The sequence below is a fragment of the Chrysochloris asiatica genome, unplaced genomic scaffold (assembly GCF_000296735.1).
Source record: "Chrysochloris asiatica unplaced genomic scaffold, ChrAsi1.0 scaffold00246, whole genome shotgun sequence".
Taxonomy (NCBI): domain Eukaryota; kingdom Metazoa; phylum Chordata; class Mammalia; order Afrosoricida; family Chrysochloridae; genus Chrysochloris; species Chrysochloris asiatica.
Window position 1 is genome coordinate 2,115,372 of NW_006408764.1, and position 19,750 is coordinate 2,135,121.

The window sequence follows — 19,750 nt, forward strand, 5'->3', positions numbered from 1 at the left end:
AGTCCTCCCAGTCTCCCCTCTCATTCTCCACACATCCCTGATCTCTGCTTCCCACATGGTGAGCTTCTAAGGTTCCATTCGTCACCAGCATCAATATGAAGTTGGGAGTGTTAGGATACACCGCTCCACAGGAAGAAATGAGCCAGGTTACTCTGCTCCCCTTACTGTTGTTGGGGCCAGTTATGCCGACCCCTCTACACCTTAGCCTAGTGAGTCGCGAAGCGATTGATAGGAAGACACAAGCCTACTCACCTATCTCCCGGCCACGTCACACACACCCACGGGTCGCTTAGCAAAAGGCGTCCAAGAAAGAAGGTGCAAGACCCAGGTTTCCGAAGGCGGGGAGTCAGATGGGCTGAGGAGTTGGGCTAGGTCAGATGTTCAACACGGTCCCGCCCCCAGCTCCGCCCTTCACTGTGGTCCCGCCTGCCTGGCCCCAAGCCCTTTAGTAGACTTTGCTCTGAACACAGATTGGCGCGTCAACGCGAGCTGCAGGTGAGGCGGCTGCTGCATTCCCTTCCCATCTGTCCTCCCGCCCTACGAGCTCTGACCCAAGAGCGGGAGCGAGGGTTGAGCTTCAAAGGAGCCCCGGGCAGGGAGCGGCTGCCCGGGGTCTCTAAGGACCGACGCTGTAACTGTATGCTGGCCCCAGTCAAGACTTCAGTCCCCGTCCGCGCCTACAAGAGTCCTTGCGGGGCTCCAACCCAACCTCGATGGCGCTTCTCCAGCCGCTGTCGCCTCAGCTCGCACTATTGCTGCTGTTACTGTTGTTACTGCCGACGACGATTCCTACAGTCGGGCAATGCCAGAGCACTGGGCAGTGCTCACGAATCCCCTACGCAGCCTCCCGCGACTTTGACGTGGAGTACTCTGTATCCAACTTTTCTGTCGGCGGCCCAGTACAGGCCTTGGCGACCTACGAGTACCAGTACGTGAGTGCCGTTTTCGTGGCGACACGCAACAGCCTGCATGTGTTGGGGCCCGGCCTGCAGCTAGTCCAGAGTCTGGCCATGGGCCCCGTCGGGGATCCTGGCTGCCAGACGTGCTCAGCTTGTGGGCCAGGGCCTCATGGCCCACCGGGCGACACAGACATTCAGGTGCTGGTACTGGAGCCAGCGCTGCCTGCCCTGATCAGCTGTGGCTCGAGCCTCCACGGCCGTTGCTTTCTGCATGAACTTGAGTTTGGAGAAGAAACCGTGCACCTGGCGCCGCCGACGTGTCTCTTCTCAGCCCACCACAATCGGCCCGAACATTGTCCTGACTGTGTGGCCAGCCCACTAGGCACCCGTGTGACTGTGGTCCAGCAGGGCCAGGCTTCCTATTTCTATGTGGCGTCGTCTTTGAACGCAACCGTGGCCGCCAACTTCAGTCCGTGCTCAGTGTCCATCCGGCGTCTGAAGGCAGACGCCTCGGGATTTGCACCAGACTTTGCTGCACTGTCGGTGCTGCCGGCATACCTCACCTCCTACAGTATAGAGTATGTGTACAGCTTCCACGCTGGAGCCTTCGTTTATTTTCTAACTGTGCAACCGGTCAGTGTGGAGGCCGCGTCTAGCGCGCTGCACACGCGCCTGGCTCGACTCAGTGCCACTGAGGTAGAGCTGGGTGACTACCGTGAGCTGGTCCTTCACTGCAGTTTTGAGCCTAAACGACGGCGACGGCGACGCAGGGTCCTTAAAGGCGGGCAGCCTTATCCAGTGCTACGTGCAGCCCACGTAGCTCCCGTAGGCGCTCAGCTGGCCTCTGAACTGAGTATCACTGAGGGTCAGGAAGTGCTGTTCGGAGTCTTTGCCAGAAGCAGAGACCGTGTTTCACTCGAAGGCCCTAATTCTGTTGTCTGTGCTTTCCCTATCTACTTGCTGAATGCTCTCATTGAACAAGGTGTGGAGAGCTGCTGCCAGTCCCCTGTCCACTCCGGACTCCGAAGAGGTCTGGACTTCTTCCAGCTGCCTAGCTTTTGCCCCAACCCGGTAAGCAGAACAAAAGGAGTGTGCACATGACTGAACCCAGGCTGCTTACCTTCCACCTCTAAGAGAGTTTAAGAGGGAAGGGAGGGCATGCAAATGAGAAGAAACCTTCTTTCCCACTCCTTAGTACTGGGGGGTTGTGTGGGGCAGCAGGCAAAGGCCACATGGAGATGCCTATTTATTTCACCCAGGCTGGCCCTGCTCTCTGCTGTGGGATAATGCACTGGGCCACAGGTCAGTTTGAACCACAAGATCGGCAGGTCAAATTCACCTGCCATTCCTTGGAAACCCTATACAGGGTCACTATGAGTCGAAATAGACTCAATGGCACTTAGCAGCAACAACAACCCATCATGGCCTCTGATTTGTTTTGGGGTGGTTCCTCTTGTTATGTGAGGATTGGATTGCATCATAACTATCTCTGCCAAACACAGCTTGAAAATTCTGGGTAGAATAGTGAATATCCGTCCGACTCCCCTGCCCACCTGCCCACCAACCCACCACACACTATTTCAGGGACATATACACCCAGAAAAGCAACCCCTTACACACTATACACATCACCAGGGACACAGAAAAATAGCTCCTTATTCACGCACAAATAACACACAGGCAGCTGCTCAAAGACACACAGACTCATGCAGCTACTCATAGTTTCGCTTTCTCTGTAGGATCACTTACTTTGCTCCACTTTCCAAAGGGGTGGGGCAAGAGTTGTCAGAGAATGCACCCCACCCCCACCCTGCCAGGTTCTGGAAAATCTGTTAGGCCTTGGAAAGTTGGGGCTTATTGAGAAGCCCCTGGACTTCACGGAATCACTTACTACTGATTGTTCTCCTTGAGGTAACTGGGAGAAGGGAGAAGGTCTGTATACTAGAAGGCAACTTGGCTTCAGAGGTTTCCAGATAGCTCACTCCAGGCTTATGCAGGGAATGAGCTAAGGTTTGGCAGGAGCTGCTAAGAACTGGTCCACCAGGCAGGAGTTCCTAAATGCTCTTCTATTTTAGTTGCGTCCTTGTCCCAGGCAGGAAGTTCCAAGTTGGGGAGGCCTCGGATTGCAGCTCCTTCCAGCTGACTGTACCCAGGTTCTCTCCAGCTATGGTGTCAGGTACTTGGAACATAAACAAACTTAAAATACTACCTTGAGGACAAAGTCAAACCAATCCCTTGAAGCCATTATAACAGTTCCACTCAAGACTAAAGGTTAAACCAAGGAAATTAGGTGAATGGAGTACTAGACAAGTAGCCTTTCAGTGAGCTGACCAACAGCTACTGCTGTTAGGATTTTTAGTGGTACTGTGGCTTTGTTCATACTGTGACAATTTCAACTGACTCCTTTAATATCTCTTATTGATGCCCCACGGGTGGGCAGAGAATTTATGCCCAGAGAGGGAGTCCTTCAGCAGATGGCTGAGTCCATATGTGTTAAGGTTGCCCTGGTAATGGGGACTTTTGTCTGGGCCTCCTGTCTGTCCTCTACTTCAGAACCTTTCCCTGACCTGGGTAGTGGTCAGTGGGTCAGTAGGCACCCAGCATGACAGGGTAGTACCAGCCTCCAGGAGGGTTAATATTAGGCCCTGTCCACTCCCTGGGAGGCGTGTGAGTCAACCCTCTAGTCTTTGTCCAGGGACTCTGGACATGCAGCCACCAGGGCAGCAACCAGCATGTTAGTAGGCTGGTCTTAGAGCATCCTCCATGGATTCAGGAGGGATGCGAGTCTGAGGAAGTCACCCTCCCACTCACCCTCCAAAGTGGGGCATTGGACACCTAAGTCACTTAATTTCCAGGAACTAAGGTCTCTCAGACTAGCTTGGGAACCCAGGTCCTAGGGGCAAGCCAGCAAAGGTGTGGCCTCTTTTCTGCCCCACCTGTCCCTGAGTCATGCTGAAAACACCCAGTTGGCTTCCGGCTAGGGCAAGGCCCCTCACCCACCTCAAGTGAGGACAGAATTCCAGCTCCCTTTCACTCACCCAGGTATGTGTGTGTGGCAGGAGTAGCAGATAGGGGTGGGTCTCTGTGCCTAGCTCTATACCTGCCCTCTTACCCAGGGTTTCTGATCACAACAGAAAGCTCAGGATTGGGTTTTGCCTGCTTGATCCTATGGGGCCTAGAGGCTCCAGCTTTGAGAAGTGCCCTTGGCCCTGAGGCTGCTGAGCCGTGACTGTACCTCTTCGTTGTTGTTAGTCCCGTTGAATCAATTCCAACTCATGGTGACCCCATGTGTACAGAGTAGAATTGCTCCATGGAGTTTTCAAGGCTCTTACCTTTCTGAAGCAGGTTCTCAGGCTTCTCTTCCAACGCCCATCTGGGTGAGTTCGGATAACCAACCTTTCAGCTAGCACTTAACCATTTACTTCACACAGGCACTGACTGTATATTGAGCTCCAACACCGGTACTCACAACTCACACCCTGACTTCCATAACCCTGCTGTAGGACACTGGGTGAAGCCTCCAACTATCTTCCTGCTAAGATCAGGAAAGGGGTTAGTATCTCCTGGTACCCAGGTCCTTGGACCTCCCTTGATCTTGTTTGTACTCTGAAGGAGATACGGGGAATGGCCTGAGGTTCAAGAAAACCTTTGGTGGTTCACGGAGAGGGATGCTGTTAGTAGCCCAGTTAGCCCAGCTGGAGTCCAACCCCTTGTGCATATGGGGAAATAGAGGCCTGACAAAGGGACAGATATGTTGAGCTGTGCACAAAGAGGCAGGACAGAGCCAACAGAAAGCATGGGAGAACTCCGGTTAAAAGCTCAGGCTTTGAACCTGGCTCCTCTTGTGAAGGACTCTGAGGCCTTCGAAAGTGACTAAATCTCTGAGCCTGTTTCCTCATCTGTAAAATGAGAGCACCCACTCAAAAAGGTAGTTGTGAGGACAGGATAAGGTTGGGTCTGTAAAACTCAGTGGTAGCATTATCAGAATGAACATGATAGAATAGGGCAGCTGGTGAGGGAGCCAGCTTTCCAGCCCAAGCCTTCTTCCTTAATCCTACTGGCTAGCGGACTTTAGACCTTCTCCAGGGGTGAGAATCTTGGGCTTCTGTGGCCATTGACAGAGGTCCCATGAGTTCAGTGTGTGGGACTCAGCCTTGACCCTCCTTCCTGCTCTCTCCAGCCTGGCCTGGTGGTCCTCAGCCCCAACATCAGCTGCCAACACTTCCCTCTGCTGGTCAGCAGCAGCAGCAGCATCTCACGGATAGATTTATTCAATGGGATGCTGGGAACCCTGCAGGTCACTGCGCTATACGTGACTCCCCTGGGCAATGTCACAGTGGCACACATGGGCACGGCTGATGGGCGCATCCTACAGGTGAGTTGTTTATTCCCACAGAGTTCTAGGTCTGGGTCCCCATCCCCATTCCTATCTTACTCACAGCTTAACTGTCCCAGGTGGAGCTGGCCAGGTCTTCCAACTACTTGCTGTATGTATCCAACTTCTCACTGGGAAGCAATGGGCAGCCCATTCAGCGGGAAATCAGTCGCCTCCGGGATCATCTGCTCTTTGCTTCTGGGGATCAGGTAAGATGGACCAGGGTCAGGGGCTGGGGGAATATAACTTCCCCATCCAAACCAGGTGAGGATTGACATAGCCAGGTTCCACCACCCCGGCTTAGAATGGGACCAGGGAGTCTATGAGGCCCAGGTGGCTCCTCATCAGAGTTACCTCTGAACCACCCGTCTATCATCCCAAGGTCTTCCAGGTACCCATCAGGGGCCCTGGCTGCCGCCACTTCCTCACCTGTGCGCGTTGCCTTCGGGCTCAGCGCTTCATGGGCTGTGGCTGGTGTGGGGGCATGTGTGGTCGGCAAAAAGAGTGTCCTGGCTCCTGGCAACAGGATCACTGTCCACCTGAGCTCACTGAGGTATGGCTTCCCTGGCACAGGTAAGGATGAAACAAGCTTGGCCTAGGGTGGGGGTTAGCAAGTCTTCACCACGATCTTCCTCAGGCCTGGGGTATTCTTAGTATCTAAAGAGGGCATTCTTGGCCATAGAATAACATATGCAAATGCTTGGATGCAGGGATACTTGACTACTAAGTGACCCAGAGTGGTTGGAGTGTAGGATGGGAGACTTTGGGGCAAACAGACAAGCCTGAGAGCCCAGATCCACACAGGGACTCAGGCTATCTGTCCCTCCCCTCAGTTCCATCCCCATAGTGGACCCCTAAGGGGTAGCACAAGGCTGACCCTGTGTGGCTCCAATTTATACCTGCACCCTGATGGCTTGGTGCCTAAAGGCACCCATCAGGTCACCGTGGGCCAAAGTTCGTGCCGGCTGCTGCCCAAGGACACCTCAAAGCTCAGGTATGATCTGGTCTCTGTTCTTGTATCTCTGCTAGGGTATCCAAGCTGCTCTTTCCCTGTCAGGCCCTGTCCTGGAGGAAGGGGGTATGAAGCAAGGGGCAGACCCATTGTGGTTCTGGTTCTGTGTTTGGGGAGACATCTCTGTTCCTTTCTGAGTCTGCATGTGCCCTGACCCTCTGTTGAGTTATGGACCAGGCAAAGTTGTTCCCTGCCCCATTAGATCCTGCCTACCCTGAAAGAGGTCATAGGGGATGTCATCCTCAAGCTTAAATGAGACCTATGACATGACTCATGGCAAGTATGTAGCCAAACCTGTGTGACCCCCGGCTAACCTCACGGGTTCTTCATGCCCCAGATCAGTGCCTCGGAAGGACTTTATAGACGAACTAGAGTGTGAGCTGGAGCCCTTGGCCATGCAGGCAGCTGGGCCTGCGAACATTAGCCTCACTGTTGCCAACATGACAACAGGCAAACACTTCCGGGTGGAAGGTACCTCTGTGTTGCAAGGCTTTTCTTTCATGGTGAGACCATCTTGCCCCTTCTGTGGCCTTGGCTGGCTGGGCAGGGAAGGGTATGGAGAAGTGGGCCTGATCCAGCTAGTCACCTCTATGCCCTCTTAGGAACCAGTGTTGACAGACGTGCAGCCCCACTTTGGCCCGCAGGCAGGGGGCACCCTCCTCACCCTCAAAGGTGAGGGTTTCTGTGTAGGAAGCAGCCAGGTTGTGCTGGTCAATGGGACTGAGTGCCTTCTAGAACAGTAAGTGCCAGCGGGCAAGGGATGGGAGGCTAGGGGGCACTGCCCAGGGGAGCTCTCACCAATGGGAACTTAGATCCCTGTTAAGGCAAAAGGAGAAAGACCCAGACACTTTCAATATGGGGAGTAGGTTCATGGAGAAGGGTCTGTCTGCTGCCCTCTCCAGCCCAGAGCAGGCGTGTTCCCAGCACATGTACCGGCATGGGCTGGTAGGAGAGCCCATTGCAGAGTCCATGTATTCCTGCCAACACTATGGGTATCGTGTTCCCTCTAATGGGGCTCTCTTTGGGTCTACTATATCTACAGACAGACCTGTGGGGTATGGGCAAGTGGGGAGATCCCCAACAGAGAGACTGGGAGGGAGAGGTGGGTAAGTCCCTGGAGGAGGTGGGCCTTGCCACCACATAGGGGTGCTCCTCAGCCCAATCCCCATTCTGCAGGGTCAGCGAGGGGCAGCTTCTATGTACCACACCCCCAGGGGCTGCCATGGCCAGAGTTCCCCTTCGCCTGCTGGTGGGGGGTGCAGAGGTACCAAGCTCCTTGACCTTCCACTACCAGGAAGACCCTGTTATTCTGAACATCAGCCCCAACTGTGGCTACACGTAAGTGCCACCTCCCTACCTACCCTGTCTTCTGAGGGGTAAGGAAACAGCTTCTCACCCTGCCCTTCCCCACAGTGGCTCCCATGTTACCATCCATGGCCAACACCTGACTTCAGCATCGCATCTAATGCTGTCATTCCTTGACGGATTTGAGGCAGTGACAAACAGAGTGAGTGGGTGCTTGCAGCACAGAGTGAGCACTGACCCTGAAGGAGAAGAAGGCCAGGCCTGTCCCCTGAGCTTCAATTCCACCCAATACTGGGCTGAGATTGAGATGGTTATAATAAGGCGACTGCCTTACTACTATCCTGTGGGTCCCAACAGTGTGAAGGGCAGCTCCCGGAGCAGCAGAAGTGCTATTTGCCTGAATACGTGGTCCGAGGTCCCCAGGAATGGGTGATAGGGAACTTGAGTGCCCAGGGAGATGGAGCTGCTGGCTTCACACTGCCTGGCTTTCGCTTCCTGCCCCCACCCCGTCGGCCCACTGCTGACCTGACCCCACTGAAACCTGAAGAACATGCCATTAAGTTCCAGGTAGGTGTGGCTAATGGTTGGGGGTTGGATTGAATTATGGGGAATTAGGGTTGAAGTCTCCTTAAGGGAGTTAGGGGCCACTTGAGTGGGCCACATCAGTCCTCATGATCTTCTCTGCAGTATATTGGGTTGAGCGCTGTGGCTGACTGCATGAGTCTGAATGTGACCATTGGTGGTGAGATCTGCCAGCATGAGTTCCGGGGGGACATGGTCATCTGTCCCCTTCCCCCCTCATTGGAACTTGGCAAGAATGGTGCCCTGCTGCAGGTAGGCAGTCCAGTTGGCTTTCCACAGAAGACTTGGGTCAATCAAGCTCCTGAAGGCTGCGCCTGAGCTGCTCCCTGCCCTCAGGTCTGCGTGGATAGTGTGTGTCACGACCTGGGCAAGGTTATACGACTAGGCCCAGAAGGGCTTCAACAGGGTGTACTCCTCGGTGTCCTGCTTGCCCTGATCCTGCTGGTGGCTGCATTGGTTGTCACTCTGGTTTTCAATTACTGGTATCGAAGCAAGCAGCCAGGTGAGCCTCCTACCTCCAGTCTGACTCGGCCCCTACTACCAAACATTGGCATCTCCAAGTCCCTGCACTCTCACTCTGCCTGGGCTATGGGAGTCTGCCCATACCTCATGGGTGGGAATGGGCTCCAAGGAGCTTTGAGGAACTGGCCACTAGGAGCCTTCCTTCCACAGTTCCTTCTCCCAATTTGGATGACTTGGCATCCTTGGATCGCACCTCTGGAACCATCCCCCTGCCTCTGTTACGCTCAGGCTCTGACTACAGAAGTAGACTTGGTGAGATGGTGGGGGCACTGAAAGCTGGGGTTATCCCCTCTGCACCCCCCAAACCTCTCACTTCCTCTCTCCCACAGAACCCCCTGCCAGTGGGGGTCTGGACCCCACCACCTGTACCCACAGAGTATCCTTCTCAGATGACAGAGATGGGCCCCATGTCCCGTTGCTCCAGACAAAGTCCATACAACTCCAGGACCTAGATTCCAAGCTCCTGGATGAGGTCCAGGATGTGCTGATTCCCTATGAGCGAGTGGTCACCCACAGCGATCAAGTCATTGGCAAAGGTGTGGCTTTGCTGGGCTGGAGCAGAGATGGAGTTCTAAAATGACACGGGTTCAAGAAACAGTTGGGCTGGCTTCTGCTCTGGTCTTCTCACCAACCTGTGTGATTTTAGGCATACTACTTAAATTAACCTCTCTGAGCCTCCATTTGCTCAGCTTTGAAATAGGAATTAAAACAGTTCTGTCTTCAATGGGTTCTGGTACAGATTAAGCAGATAGGGGAAGGCTGCAGGCTCTGCCATCATACGCTGCCTCTTGCTTTTAAGTTGGATTGGCCAGAGATCTAGTTGCCAGTGAAAGGTTATGGTACAAGCACTGGGGGCTAATGGCCTTCTCAAACCTCCCCGCACCAGGCCACTTTGGAATTGTCTACCATGGGGAATACACAGATCAAGCCCAGAACCGAATCCACTGTGCCATCAAGTCATTGAGTCGTAAGTGAGCCAGGAGCTTAGAAGTTGGGAGGAGGAGCCCCAGGCTGGGAGGATCCTATCCCTGATGTGACACCATCTAGCTGAATGACCCTGAGCAGGAGACTTTTCTTTTCCATGGCCCCTACTATCTTTGTATGGGACCTCCCTGCCCTGGGTCTGACTCAAGTCACTATGCAGGCATCACAGAGGTGCAGGAGGTGGAGGCCTTTCTGCGTGAGGGGCTACTCATGAGTGGTCTGCACCATCCCAATGTGCTGGCTCTCATCGGCATCATGCTGCCACCTGAGGGACTGCCCTGTGTGCTGTTGCCCTATATGTGCCACGGAGATCTGCGACAGTTTATCCGCTCACCCCAGCGGGTTAGTGCTCAGCTGGCCCTGGGTTGGGGGTTTCGGGCAACAACTGGGGATGGAGCTGCTCTGCCCTTACCCACCAAACCACCTTCTGTATTCCCAGAACCCTACAGTGAAGGACCTCATCGGCTTCGGCCTGCAGGTAGCCCGTGGCATGGAGTACCTGGCAAAGAAGAAATTTGTGCACAGGGACCTGGCTGCTCGGAACTGCATGTGAGAGATGGGAACACCTGGGATGAAATGAGGGGGCAATAGCAGGGTATGTGGCTACCCAAGAGCATCTCAGAGAAGGTCCCATACTCCAGCCCTTGCTGTGTGGCTGTGGGCATGCCTTTCCTTCCATCTCTGGGCCTCAGTGTTCCTGTCTACCCAGTGCAATCTTAGATTAGACACTCTGGCTCTGAAACCTGTGAGAACCTGAAACAGGTGTGTTCAGGGCCTGATGTGGGCCAGTCCTGAGTATGATCTCCCTTGCCAGGCTGGACAAGTCATTCACAGTCAAGGTGGCTGACTTTGGTCTGACCCGTGGCATCTTGGACAAGGAGTACTACAGTGTCCAACAACACCGCCATGCTCGCCTACCTGTCAAATGGATGGCACTGGAGAGTCTACAGACTTACAGGTTCACCACCAAGTCCGACGTGGTGAGGCCCCTCCTGCCTCAGAGTTCACATGGCCTCAGTGCCCTGGAAGACCACTTGGTTTTGCTTGTTCAGTTTCCAATGATGATCTAAGCCCAGGGAATCCCACAGCCCATTTGCCTACTTCTTGGACAGGCATATGATAGAATCTAACTTCCACCAGGGCAAAAGGAGGTTGTGAATTCATTGCCTAATGACTGACCATCTAGCTCCTGCCTAGTCCCAATTTAATTTTTTTCCTTTGAAAAATGATCCAAGACTTAAGTGGTGGAAGGAAACTGAGTGAGAAGACACTTGTGAGATATTGACGAATGACTTCTGAGTGGGATGTGGGATCCTTCATACCTACTGCTGGGAGGTAGAGGACATGGAGGCTGACCACCTGCCCCAAATTTTGGGGGAGGTGTTGAGTCCCTTGTCTTCGCCTTCTCTGCAGTGGTCTTTTGGTGTGCTACTGTGGGAGCTGTTGACACGGGGTGCCCCACCATACCCTCACATCGACCCTTTTGACCTTACCTACTTCCTGGCCCAGGGTCGGCGCCTGCCCCAGCCTGAATATTGCCCTGATTCCTTGTGAGTATGAGGAGGGAATAACTAGGTAGGAGAAAGTTCCTGCTCAGGCCCTTTGTCCAACCCTCTCTTTGACCTAGGTGGGGACACTCTAGGCTTCAGGTTTCTCATCTATGTAGTGTTCATTCCCATTCCCATTCAAGGCAGGGTGCTGGGAGGCCATCATGGTTGCCATGGTAGCAGCATTTTTATCTCTGAGTCTTGGTTAAGGCCAGTGATTTGATTTTCCAGTCCTCCTTTACCTTCACCCCTGCCAAGGAGGGCTGTGTCCGATCTTACCCATCCAAATTCAAGGAAGACTTCCATCAGCTACCATAATTGTCTTCACTGGATGTAGTTTCAGTTTCTATATTCCTGGAGGAATGGAAGTGATTGTGTTGTTACTGACTCCCAAGGTGTGCATTTGGTGCTGAAGTTCAGTTTCCTAAACAGCATGCAAGTCTCATTTGTGCCCAGGTCTGTGCTATTAGAACAGGGAGAACCAGATCACATAATAGATAAAAATCATTGATGAAAAAAAAAAAATCATTGATGACTGCTGTCTCAGGCTGAGCTCCAAATAGGGTATGAGTACCCCTTCCTCACAGGTCTGTTTGCCTTGGGTTAAATCTTTATTATTGACTTCATTAATGAATCTGCTTTGAAGTAAGAGAAATTAACTTTACTGCTTACCTGTGTTCTGTTCAGGTTCCCTGAAACAGACTCTGAGACAGAGATTTCAGCGCAGAGATTATATTGGTAGGTTAGGGTGACACAAGTGGTTTACAGTCTGCTGCTAACAGAAAGGTTGGTGGTTTTAATTCACCTAGATGCTTCACAGAAAAAAAAGCCTGGCAACATGCTTGTATAAAAATGACAGCCAAGAAAATCCTATGGAGCAGTTCTACTGTGTAACACATGGGGTCACCGTGAGCTAGGGCCCACTTGATGGATGGCAGCTCTTAACAACGGGAGCAGAGGGAGAAGTTGGGAAGCCAAGTGGATGCAACAAAGGCTGCAGCCCATTCTATGGGGATCTTGAACTGGAATAACCTTTCAGAATTTCTCAAAATTGAGGCTAAGGGACAGGTCTTTATGTTAAGCCTCAACCACTGACCAAGGCTGAGATTTGGAGGCTTCTATCTAGGGTTGTTTCCAGAGACATTCTCAGCTGAGTTGTCACAAGGCAACACTTCTAGCCATTGGAGAAGGAAAAAGGAAATCTAGGTGGCATAGTACAGCATCCATTTCACCAGGGCAAGTCCTTTCTCATCCTTAAAGTGAAGATAGTAACAGTAGCATCCTGAGAATTGCACGAGACACTATGTAAAGGGCACTTAGAATGTCATTTAAGGCAGGACGACATCCCCAAGATAATGGTATATGCAGTAGGGTCCACTGGACAAACTCAGAAAAATCTCTGCATAAGAGCCATGGCATTACTGATGTTGCCCCACAGGCCTGAGTTTTTTATCCCCATTTTGCCATGTCCAGGCTTCCTTGCTGAAAGATGCATAATGATAGCTGGACCCTATGCTAAGCATTTCACAGTTATCCTCTCACCTTCTGCCCCAACAACTCTGTGATCGGAGGAAGACCAGGAGGCAAAGAGAGGTTAAAGAACTTGCTGAAGATTACACAGCCCAAATCACAGGGTTTAGGAGCACACGTTCTTAAGCCCCTACTCCTCCACATCACAGAATTTGACTTCCATCAGGGTGGAAAGGCAGGACAAGGATGGCAATGACAGCAAAGCTGCCCCTGACTAGTGATGCTGCCCTTTTGAGTCAGGGGTTTAACAGTGGATGGGCAGCCATGGCTTGCCTAAGGTGATCCCCTGCCCCCCATGTCCTCATTCCTTTGCAGGTATATAGTGATGCAGCGCTGCTGGGCCACGGATCCAGGAGTGCGACCTACCTTCGGGGTGCTGGTACGGGAAGTGGAGTGTATGATGGCCACACTGCGTGGGGACCACTATGTGCAGCTGCCTGCAACCTATGTGAACCTGGGCCCTGGTGCTGTGGACTGGGCAAATGCACCTGGGGAACAGCCACAATCCCCTCCAGCATGTAGGAGCACAGAGAGGCCCCGGCCCCTATCAGAACCTCTGTGACCCACATAACCCAGAGCCCTGCCTAGGAGCTTCTACCTAACCTCAAGCTGCTCCTGGATCATCATGATAGAAGGAGACCTCAGTCAACCTCCCCTTGCCCTTGCCCTTATTTCCAGGAGCCATAGCACTCCAATGGGGCAATTCGGCCCCCACCCCATAGAGGAAGCAAGAGAGGGTGATCCTTCATGCAACAATATTTATGAAATGCTTACTGTGTGCCTGGCCCTCTGGACACACCAAAGTACACTGACTTATCAGTGACCACACAGATACTGGCTTTTGAACCAGTAAATGATCAAATGAATATTTAAGTACAAATTGTGGTAAATGCTGTGAAAGAAAAAGGCAGGAGGCTGCTTGGAGGGAACAGAGGACTGTATTAGATAGTGAGGTGAGAGAAGCCTCCCCAGGGGGTGACATTTGAGCTGAGGCCTGGAGAATGGGAAAGAACCACCAGGCTCAGAGCTAGGGGAGGAGAATTTTTAGCAGAATGAGCAGTACCTTGAGGCTGAAAAAATGTTGGGTTGGCAAGAGGCTCCAGAGAGCTAGATACAGGGCCCCAGGAGCTGTGAGATGGACCCAGATGGGGGTGGGTGGGTTGAGTATCTGAGCATGCTACAACCTGGTCCTCCTGTTGCCTTTCCCAGGGTGCTAGTCAATCTTCAGGGCTCCACCTGCATCCCTCTCCACATGTCTCCCTACCACACACACACACACACACTGACTGTCAGGGCATGGAGACTTGCCTTTCCCCCACCCCCCAACTCTGCCAGCATTATACTTACAGCCTTGAGAGAGAAGAACCAGCAGTGAGGCCTCAGCTCCACACTTTCAAGGCGCCAACTGCAAGGTGCCGACTGCCCAGGCTATTTATACTCGCCAAGGCCACTGCACAATAGCTGCTGGGGTGGGGGTGGGGGCGCAGCCTTCACTGGAGGAGGAGAGCAGATTCCCCTTCTCACTGCCCACCACTAACAAGCTCAATGTTGGGAGGGGTAGGTAGGCTTAGTCAGTGGGGCTATCTGGGGTGCCATGGTGTCTGGGTCCAGAGTATGGATTGTGATAGTTCCTATCACTTGCTCAGGAGCCTTATGATCCCCATCCCACCAGATGGACCATCCTAGCTCACTCTAAGTGGGGAAGGCTCTTTCTCCCAGTTCTGTGTCACTGTCACATGTGAGCCAGTCTTGGGGCAAGCTCACTGATGACCTGAGTAGGGGTCTCCTTGGAACCAGAGCTATCCAGCTATTCTCCATCCATACTGGCTGCCCATTCTAAACCTCAGTTTAGAGAGAGATCCAACCCTTGGACCTTTAAGGACCCTGAAGATTCCTGCTTGAGGTCAGGGGCTCAAAGACTAGGGGCCTATGAGCTAGAGGGGGACAGAGACAGTCTGTCCACTTGGTCACCATTATATGCCTGATTCCCAGTCATTAGTTAAGAGAGGGCTATTGTCCTTGTGGCTTGGCCATTGTACTCTTATCCCTATGTAGGGTAGGGGCAGACAGCTGTACCACCCCTGACAGACTGGAAGAGAGATGAGTGGAATGCTCTCCACTCTCATGGCCTCATAGTCATGGCCCCATACCAGTTGAAAAGGACAGTACCCTTGCAGTCAATCTCCTCCAACTTGCAGCCACACTCCCTAACCCTATCCTGGGGATCCAATGGTCACTGAGAACTCCAAGCCTTAGAGAGGGCAGTGGGGACTCAGTTACTTCTCTGAAGTTGGGTTGTGACTCTTTCCCCATGAAGGCCCTGTGGTACATGGACCACTGGCTCATGCATTCACAAGAAAAGGACTTGGAGAGGAAGGGGATCTCTGGGTGGGAGGGCAGTTTATAGAGGGGGAAGGAACTTTGAGGGAGAGATCAGCAGGGTATCATCCTGTGCAGTTAGAATCTGGGGCTTTGGATCTGTTTCTGGGTAGAGGGCCTTCAGGGGCCAGAATTCCACAGGGAGGGGTCCCTTTTAAGCAGGCTCTGGGACTTCTGGATTGTAGTACAGCTTCCCCCTCCCCCACTGACTGCTGCAACCCCAAGCACTGAGCTCCAGTCTTAGAGTTGCCTGATGGTCCCAAGCACACCTGGAGTGTTAAGGGTTGGAACTATTTTTGAGTTTCAAAATCTTGATTGGACTATCAGGGTGAACAGGAAGGAGTAGTTTCACACCCCAATAGAGGTGTCTGGATGGTTTTAAAGACTGGTGAAGGCTAGGCACTCCTTCCAGAGGGTAATCTCTCAGGTAAGGTGGCCAGCCAATACAAGACAAAGGTTGCTAGTGGCCACGATAGTCCTAGGCCTATCATCAGGGTGAGCAGTTTTTTCTTCCAGGGGATTGGGAGTCTGGTCTTAACTACCTTGAGTTGTGGAGAACAGGTGCTAGTTCTTCTGCCTTGTTTCCCTCCATCACAGCCCAGACAAGCAGGTTGTTGTTGCTAAATGCCATCATGTCAATTCTGACCATGTACAGGGTTTCTAAGGTGTGACTGGTGGCTTTAACCACCGACCTTGTGGCTCAAACTGACCTTGCAGTCCAGCACATTATCCTCAACTGCCACACCAGAACTCCAGACAAGCAGGTGGGTGCCAGTAAAAGCTGAAGGGGAGGCCAGGTTGGGAAGCACCAAATGACATATGCTGCTGACTGCCCATCGATGTGGTGTCACTGTTGTCTGGTACCTGAAAGGCATGTATGGGACAGATTAATGCATTTAAATGAGGGACCATAAGTCTGGCCTAAAATTCCCCTTACACTTCAGCTCTAGCTTTTGGGGCAAATTTCCTAGGAATCCAAAGTCTTTCTGGGGCAGAGAGGGGCACACCTGAGGGATTCAGATAGAGCTCATTCCAAACCATGGCTCTGTCATGAGACAGTGGCCTTACCAGCCAATTCCTCAGCATAGCCCATTTCGTGAACTAACTTCCTTCACCTGAAAGAGAGAACATAACCCAGTGCCTGTTGGGCAGGGAAGGGACAGGGCACTGATGTAAATGACTATGGTTCAGGGAGGCCTGGGCTGCATCTTTTTTATACTTACCATCTCTGCCTGGGGAGAAGCAGCCCCAGGAGTCAGTAGTTGGGCATTAAGCCTACACCCGCCAGTACAGTACGTAGAAAACACTTTTCAATCCACATTGAACTAGAGACCTCCTCTCCATGAACCCAGGAGATTTACTCAGAACTTCTGCTCTGCCTATCAGGGAGTTCAACCATCAGAGATGTGGCTCATTGGCCCAGGGAAATGGGAATGACTTGGAAGCGCCTTCACATTACATATCTAGGCTAGCTGAGCCTCATTCTCCCCTTCTGCTCTCTTTTGGAGTTTGTTTCCAGGGTTTTTAACCCAATGAGCTCAGATGCCTCTGGCTGCAGTGGCCCTCCAAGTGAGCTGGATTCTTGTCTAAGGATGATGATCTGGAGCCCAGGCTTCATGCTCAACCCTTCCCTGGTGCGAGTTCCTAGCCTAAAGCAAGGTAGAAGGTGTCCAGTGGTGACAGAGCCTGCCCCACCTAGCTCAGTTCATAGGTATTGGCACCTGGATGCCAGTCACCTCACATCACCACCCTTGACACCAGAAACAAATTTCCCCTAAATGTCTATGCCTAGACAGGAATGTCCATCCCAGATAGGAACACTCATTCCAAGTTTCTTTATAGGGTGGGGTGGCTTTGCTCTGAGCTTTGCCAAGGCGTCTTCCTCTTTCCCTGAGAATCCTATGTTCCTGGTTCCAGGATGTTCGTGCCAGAGCTATCAGGGATTGTAGAGCTGACCTGGGGAAAGAGGCAACAAGAACATTCAGAAATCTTAGACAGATGCAAAGCAGGATGGGACCGGACCAGAATGGCAGTTTTATCTTTCCTTGCTCTCTTCTTGGCAAGATGAGGATCCCAGCAATAGGTTGCTGCCCCTCCATGATCCTCTGTCTCCCCCACTACGCTTGCTCTACACATCTGGCATCCCTGGCCCTGGAAGGGAAGCAGAAGTTCTAATGTCTCTGATGACCTGTCCTTTGCTGGGCAGGTAGCAGGAAAGCCCTAATTATTTGACCTCTACTAGATGGCTCTTAACAAAAACAAGTCTCACTATTGGAGTCCTGGTGTGGTGCTGTGGGATAATGCACTGAACTGCAAGGTCAGTTTGAACCACAAGGTTGGAAGTTCAAAGTCACCAGCAGCTCCTTGGAAACCCTATGTGGGGTTGCTATGAGTTGGAACTGACTCAAAGACTCTTAGCAACAATAAGTCTCCCTATTGCTTCACTGGAGCTCAGAGACCAGGTCTATGATAGTTCCTGTTTTGGGTTCTGGTGGTAGAAGCTGAGGAAAAGTGCTGAATTCCTGATGGGGCTCAGCACAGGCAGTGGTAGAGAGGCTCCCAATGTGGGGGCATCCTCACCTCTCTCTTCTGCTCCTTTTCAGGTTGGATCAGCTACCTACACATTTGTGGCCTCTTAGATTGGGTACTTGGGATCTGGGGGATACATCAGGGAAACCAAGGCTCAAAGTAGCTGCAGGCCAAGGTGACAGCAGTTGGTTTCTCTGCCAGTACTCCCTCATGCCATAAATCCCGTCTGTGGTGTTTTGACCTGCACGGTGGGGACCTGGAGGCCCCAAAGGAGCCAGCTCCACTCCTGGGCTTTATGGCAGTGACAGCTTCAGCCAGGCATCAGTCCTGCTGACTTTTCAAAGAGAGAAAGGATTCCTTTGGGCAACTCTAGTCACTCTCCCACTTGGGCTTAAAGCAACTCCCTACCAACTGGACCTGGGACCTTCAGTGACCCTGAGAAAGGGCAGCTCTCTGCACATCCTCTATGCAGGCATGGTTGGAGGTCTCTGCTTGGCAGTCATGTGAACTTCAGCAACACTTCCTTTGCCTCCACTGATAGTGACTCCTGGAGGGCCTGCCCTCAGGGAGGATAAAGTGCTTGTCCAGTCCCTAAGTCAGCTGTGGGCAGCAGTCAGGGCAGCTGTACTGCTGCCCTCCCTCTGTGCTGGTGTGACTGGCCATCTTTCTCTAAGGGTTACGTAAGTTTGAGTCAATTGGGGCTCAGAGCAGTTCATTGTGGGCTATTTTAAGCTGTAACACATCACAGCAGAGGGGTCACTGCACTGCAGGCTTGCAAGGAAGATTGTTTAAACATCTGTTATTTAAATTTTCCTGTGCCTTAGAGTTTGGAAGCCACATCCTCAGGGTTTGGTTGGGTTCTGCCTTTGCCATCCTGGTTTAGGAGATTATCTCCCTGCTCCAACTCTCTCCAAAGGCTCCTCTTAGGGCTAGGGTTCCCTGCACCCTGACTGTCTTCCTCTGGTGTCAAGTAGGAAGGCCAAAGAGCAGGAGGTACCAGCTCTTTCAAAGCATAGTGCTGCCTCCATGGAATGGCTGTGCCCTGGCCAGGAAAGGCTTCAGAGAATCAGAAGGTCTAGGCCTCAAAGGTCACTTGGATAGTTCCCAGAAGGAAAGCTAGAGAACATGGCAGGACAAAACACCAGCCATGAGGCTGGGAGACTGAGAATGCATTCCTTCCAATGTGGGGACCTCAGCTGTCCTATCAGCACCAAGAGAGGACTGGATCACAAAACCTTTTGGGTCTTTTCAAAAGCCTACCTTTGCTTGGGTATGCTTCTATTTGGAATGCCCTTCCTCCACAGATCAAAATGCTCCCCATGTGCAGCCTCCAGGCTGGAGGGCTGAAAAACAGGAACCCCAAGACAGTAGCAGGACAGGAATGCACCTCTGGAGAGACAGACTTTTTTCTTTGCTTCATTATCAAATGGATGGCTACACTGGGAGGCCTTTCAAGTTCCTGCTGATTCTAGATTTTTGGAGATATCCAAAGCCTTACCAAGGACAGGGAGGGAAGAGCAGGTAGATTGGAAGGGTGTAAGGCCAAAAACTCCATAGAGCTGCGTCCTAAGTAAGAATGCAATAGAGTGAAAATAGGTCTTTGTTGGAGAAGCAAGCCTGGGGGACTTGGCTGTCCATGGAGCTTCTGGTAGCGTGAAGTCTTCTGTGCTCTACACTTCATGCCTTTCCTGCCACTCCCACCATCCTCAAAGCTTCCAGGATGGGAGGATTCCTGCCTGCTCCACAAAGGAGAGGGTTTCTCAGGACAACTGATGCTTACTACCTTCTAAAGCCTCACCCTCTTCACGGGGTTGTCCTGGCCTTCTCCCCAAACTTACCTGGAGGAGCGAGAGTGAAGGAAAAGCTAGGGTCTGTCCTCACAGAGAAATTGGACCTACTCTTCTAACTAAGCTCTTCCTGGTTCCTCCTTGTTCCCTCCATTGACAGCCCTCAGACTGGGGAATGGGCTCAGCCTGGGGGAGGGGCTCTCTAGGTTGCCATGGGAACACATTGGCCCTCCTCATTTCCAGAATCGGAAATAGAATTGGATGCCCTTCTTTCTGGTGAAAGACTATTTAAAAATATG

The 19,750-nt window shown here is 52.2% G+C and overlaps 1 protein-coding gene across 1 annotated transcript; it reads left to right on the forward strand.

Annotated features, from left to right (window-relative positions):
• The first annotated feature begins 713 nt into the window (after window positions 1-713).
• MST1R (macrophage stimulating 1 receptor (c-met-related tyrosine kinase)) lies at window positions 714-13,318 on the forward strand. Its single transcript, XM_006873648.1, has 20 exons — window positions 714-1,970; window positions 5,080-5,274; window positions 5,355-5,483; window positions 5,657-5,827; window positions 6,108-6,268; window positions 6,624-6,789; window positions 6,889-7,025; window positions 7,463-7,624; window positions 7,700-7,793; window positions 7,949-8,158; window positions 8,279-8,425; window positions 8,510-8,675; window positions 8,846-8,947; window positions 9,025-9,231; window positions 9,582-9,662; window positions 9,840-10,021; window positions 10,119-10,228; window positions 10,494-10,659; window positions 11,093-11,229; window positions 13,072-13,318. The coding sequence occupies exons 1-20, from the start codon at window positions 714-716 to the stop codon at window positions 13,316-13,318; spliced, it is 4,227 nt and encodes a 1,408-aa protein (XP_006873710.1).
• Window positions 13,319-19,750: the final 6,432 nt, after the last annotated feature.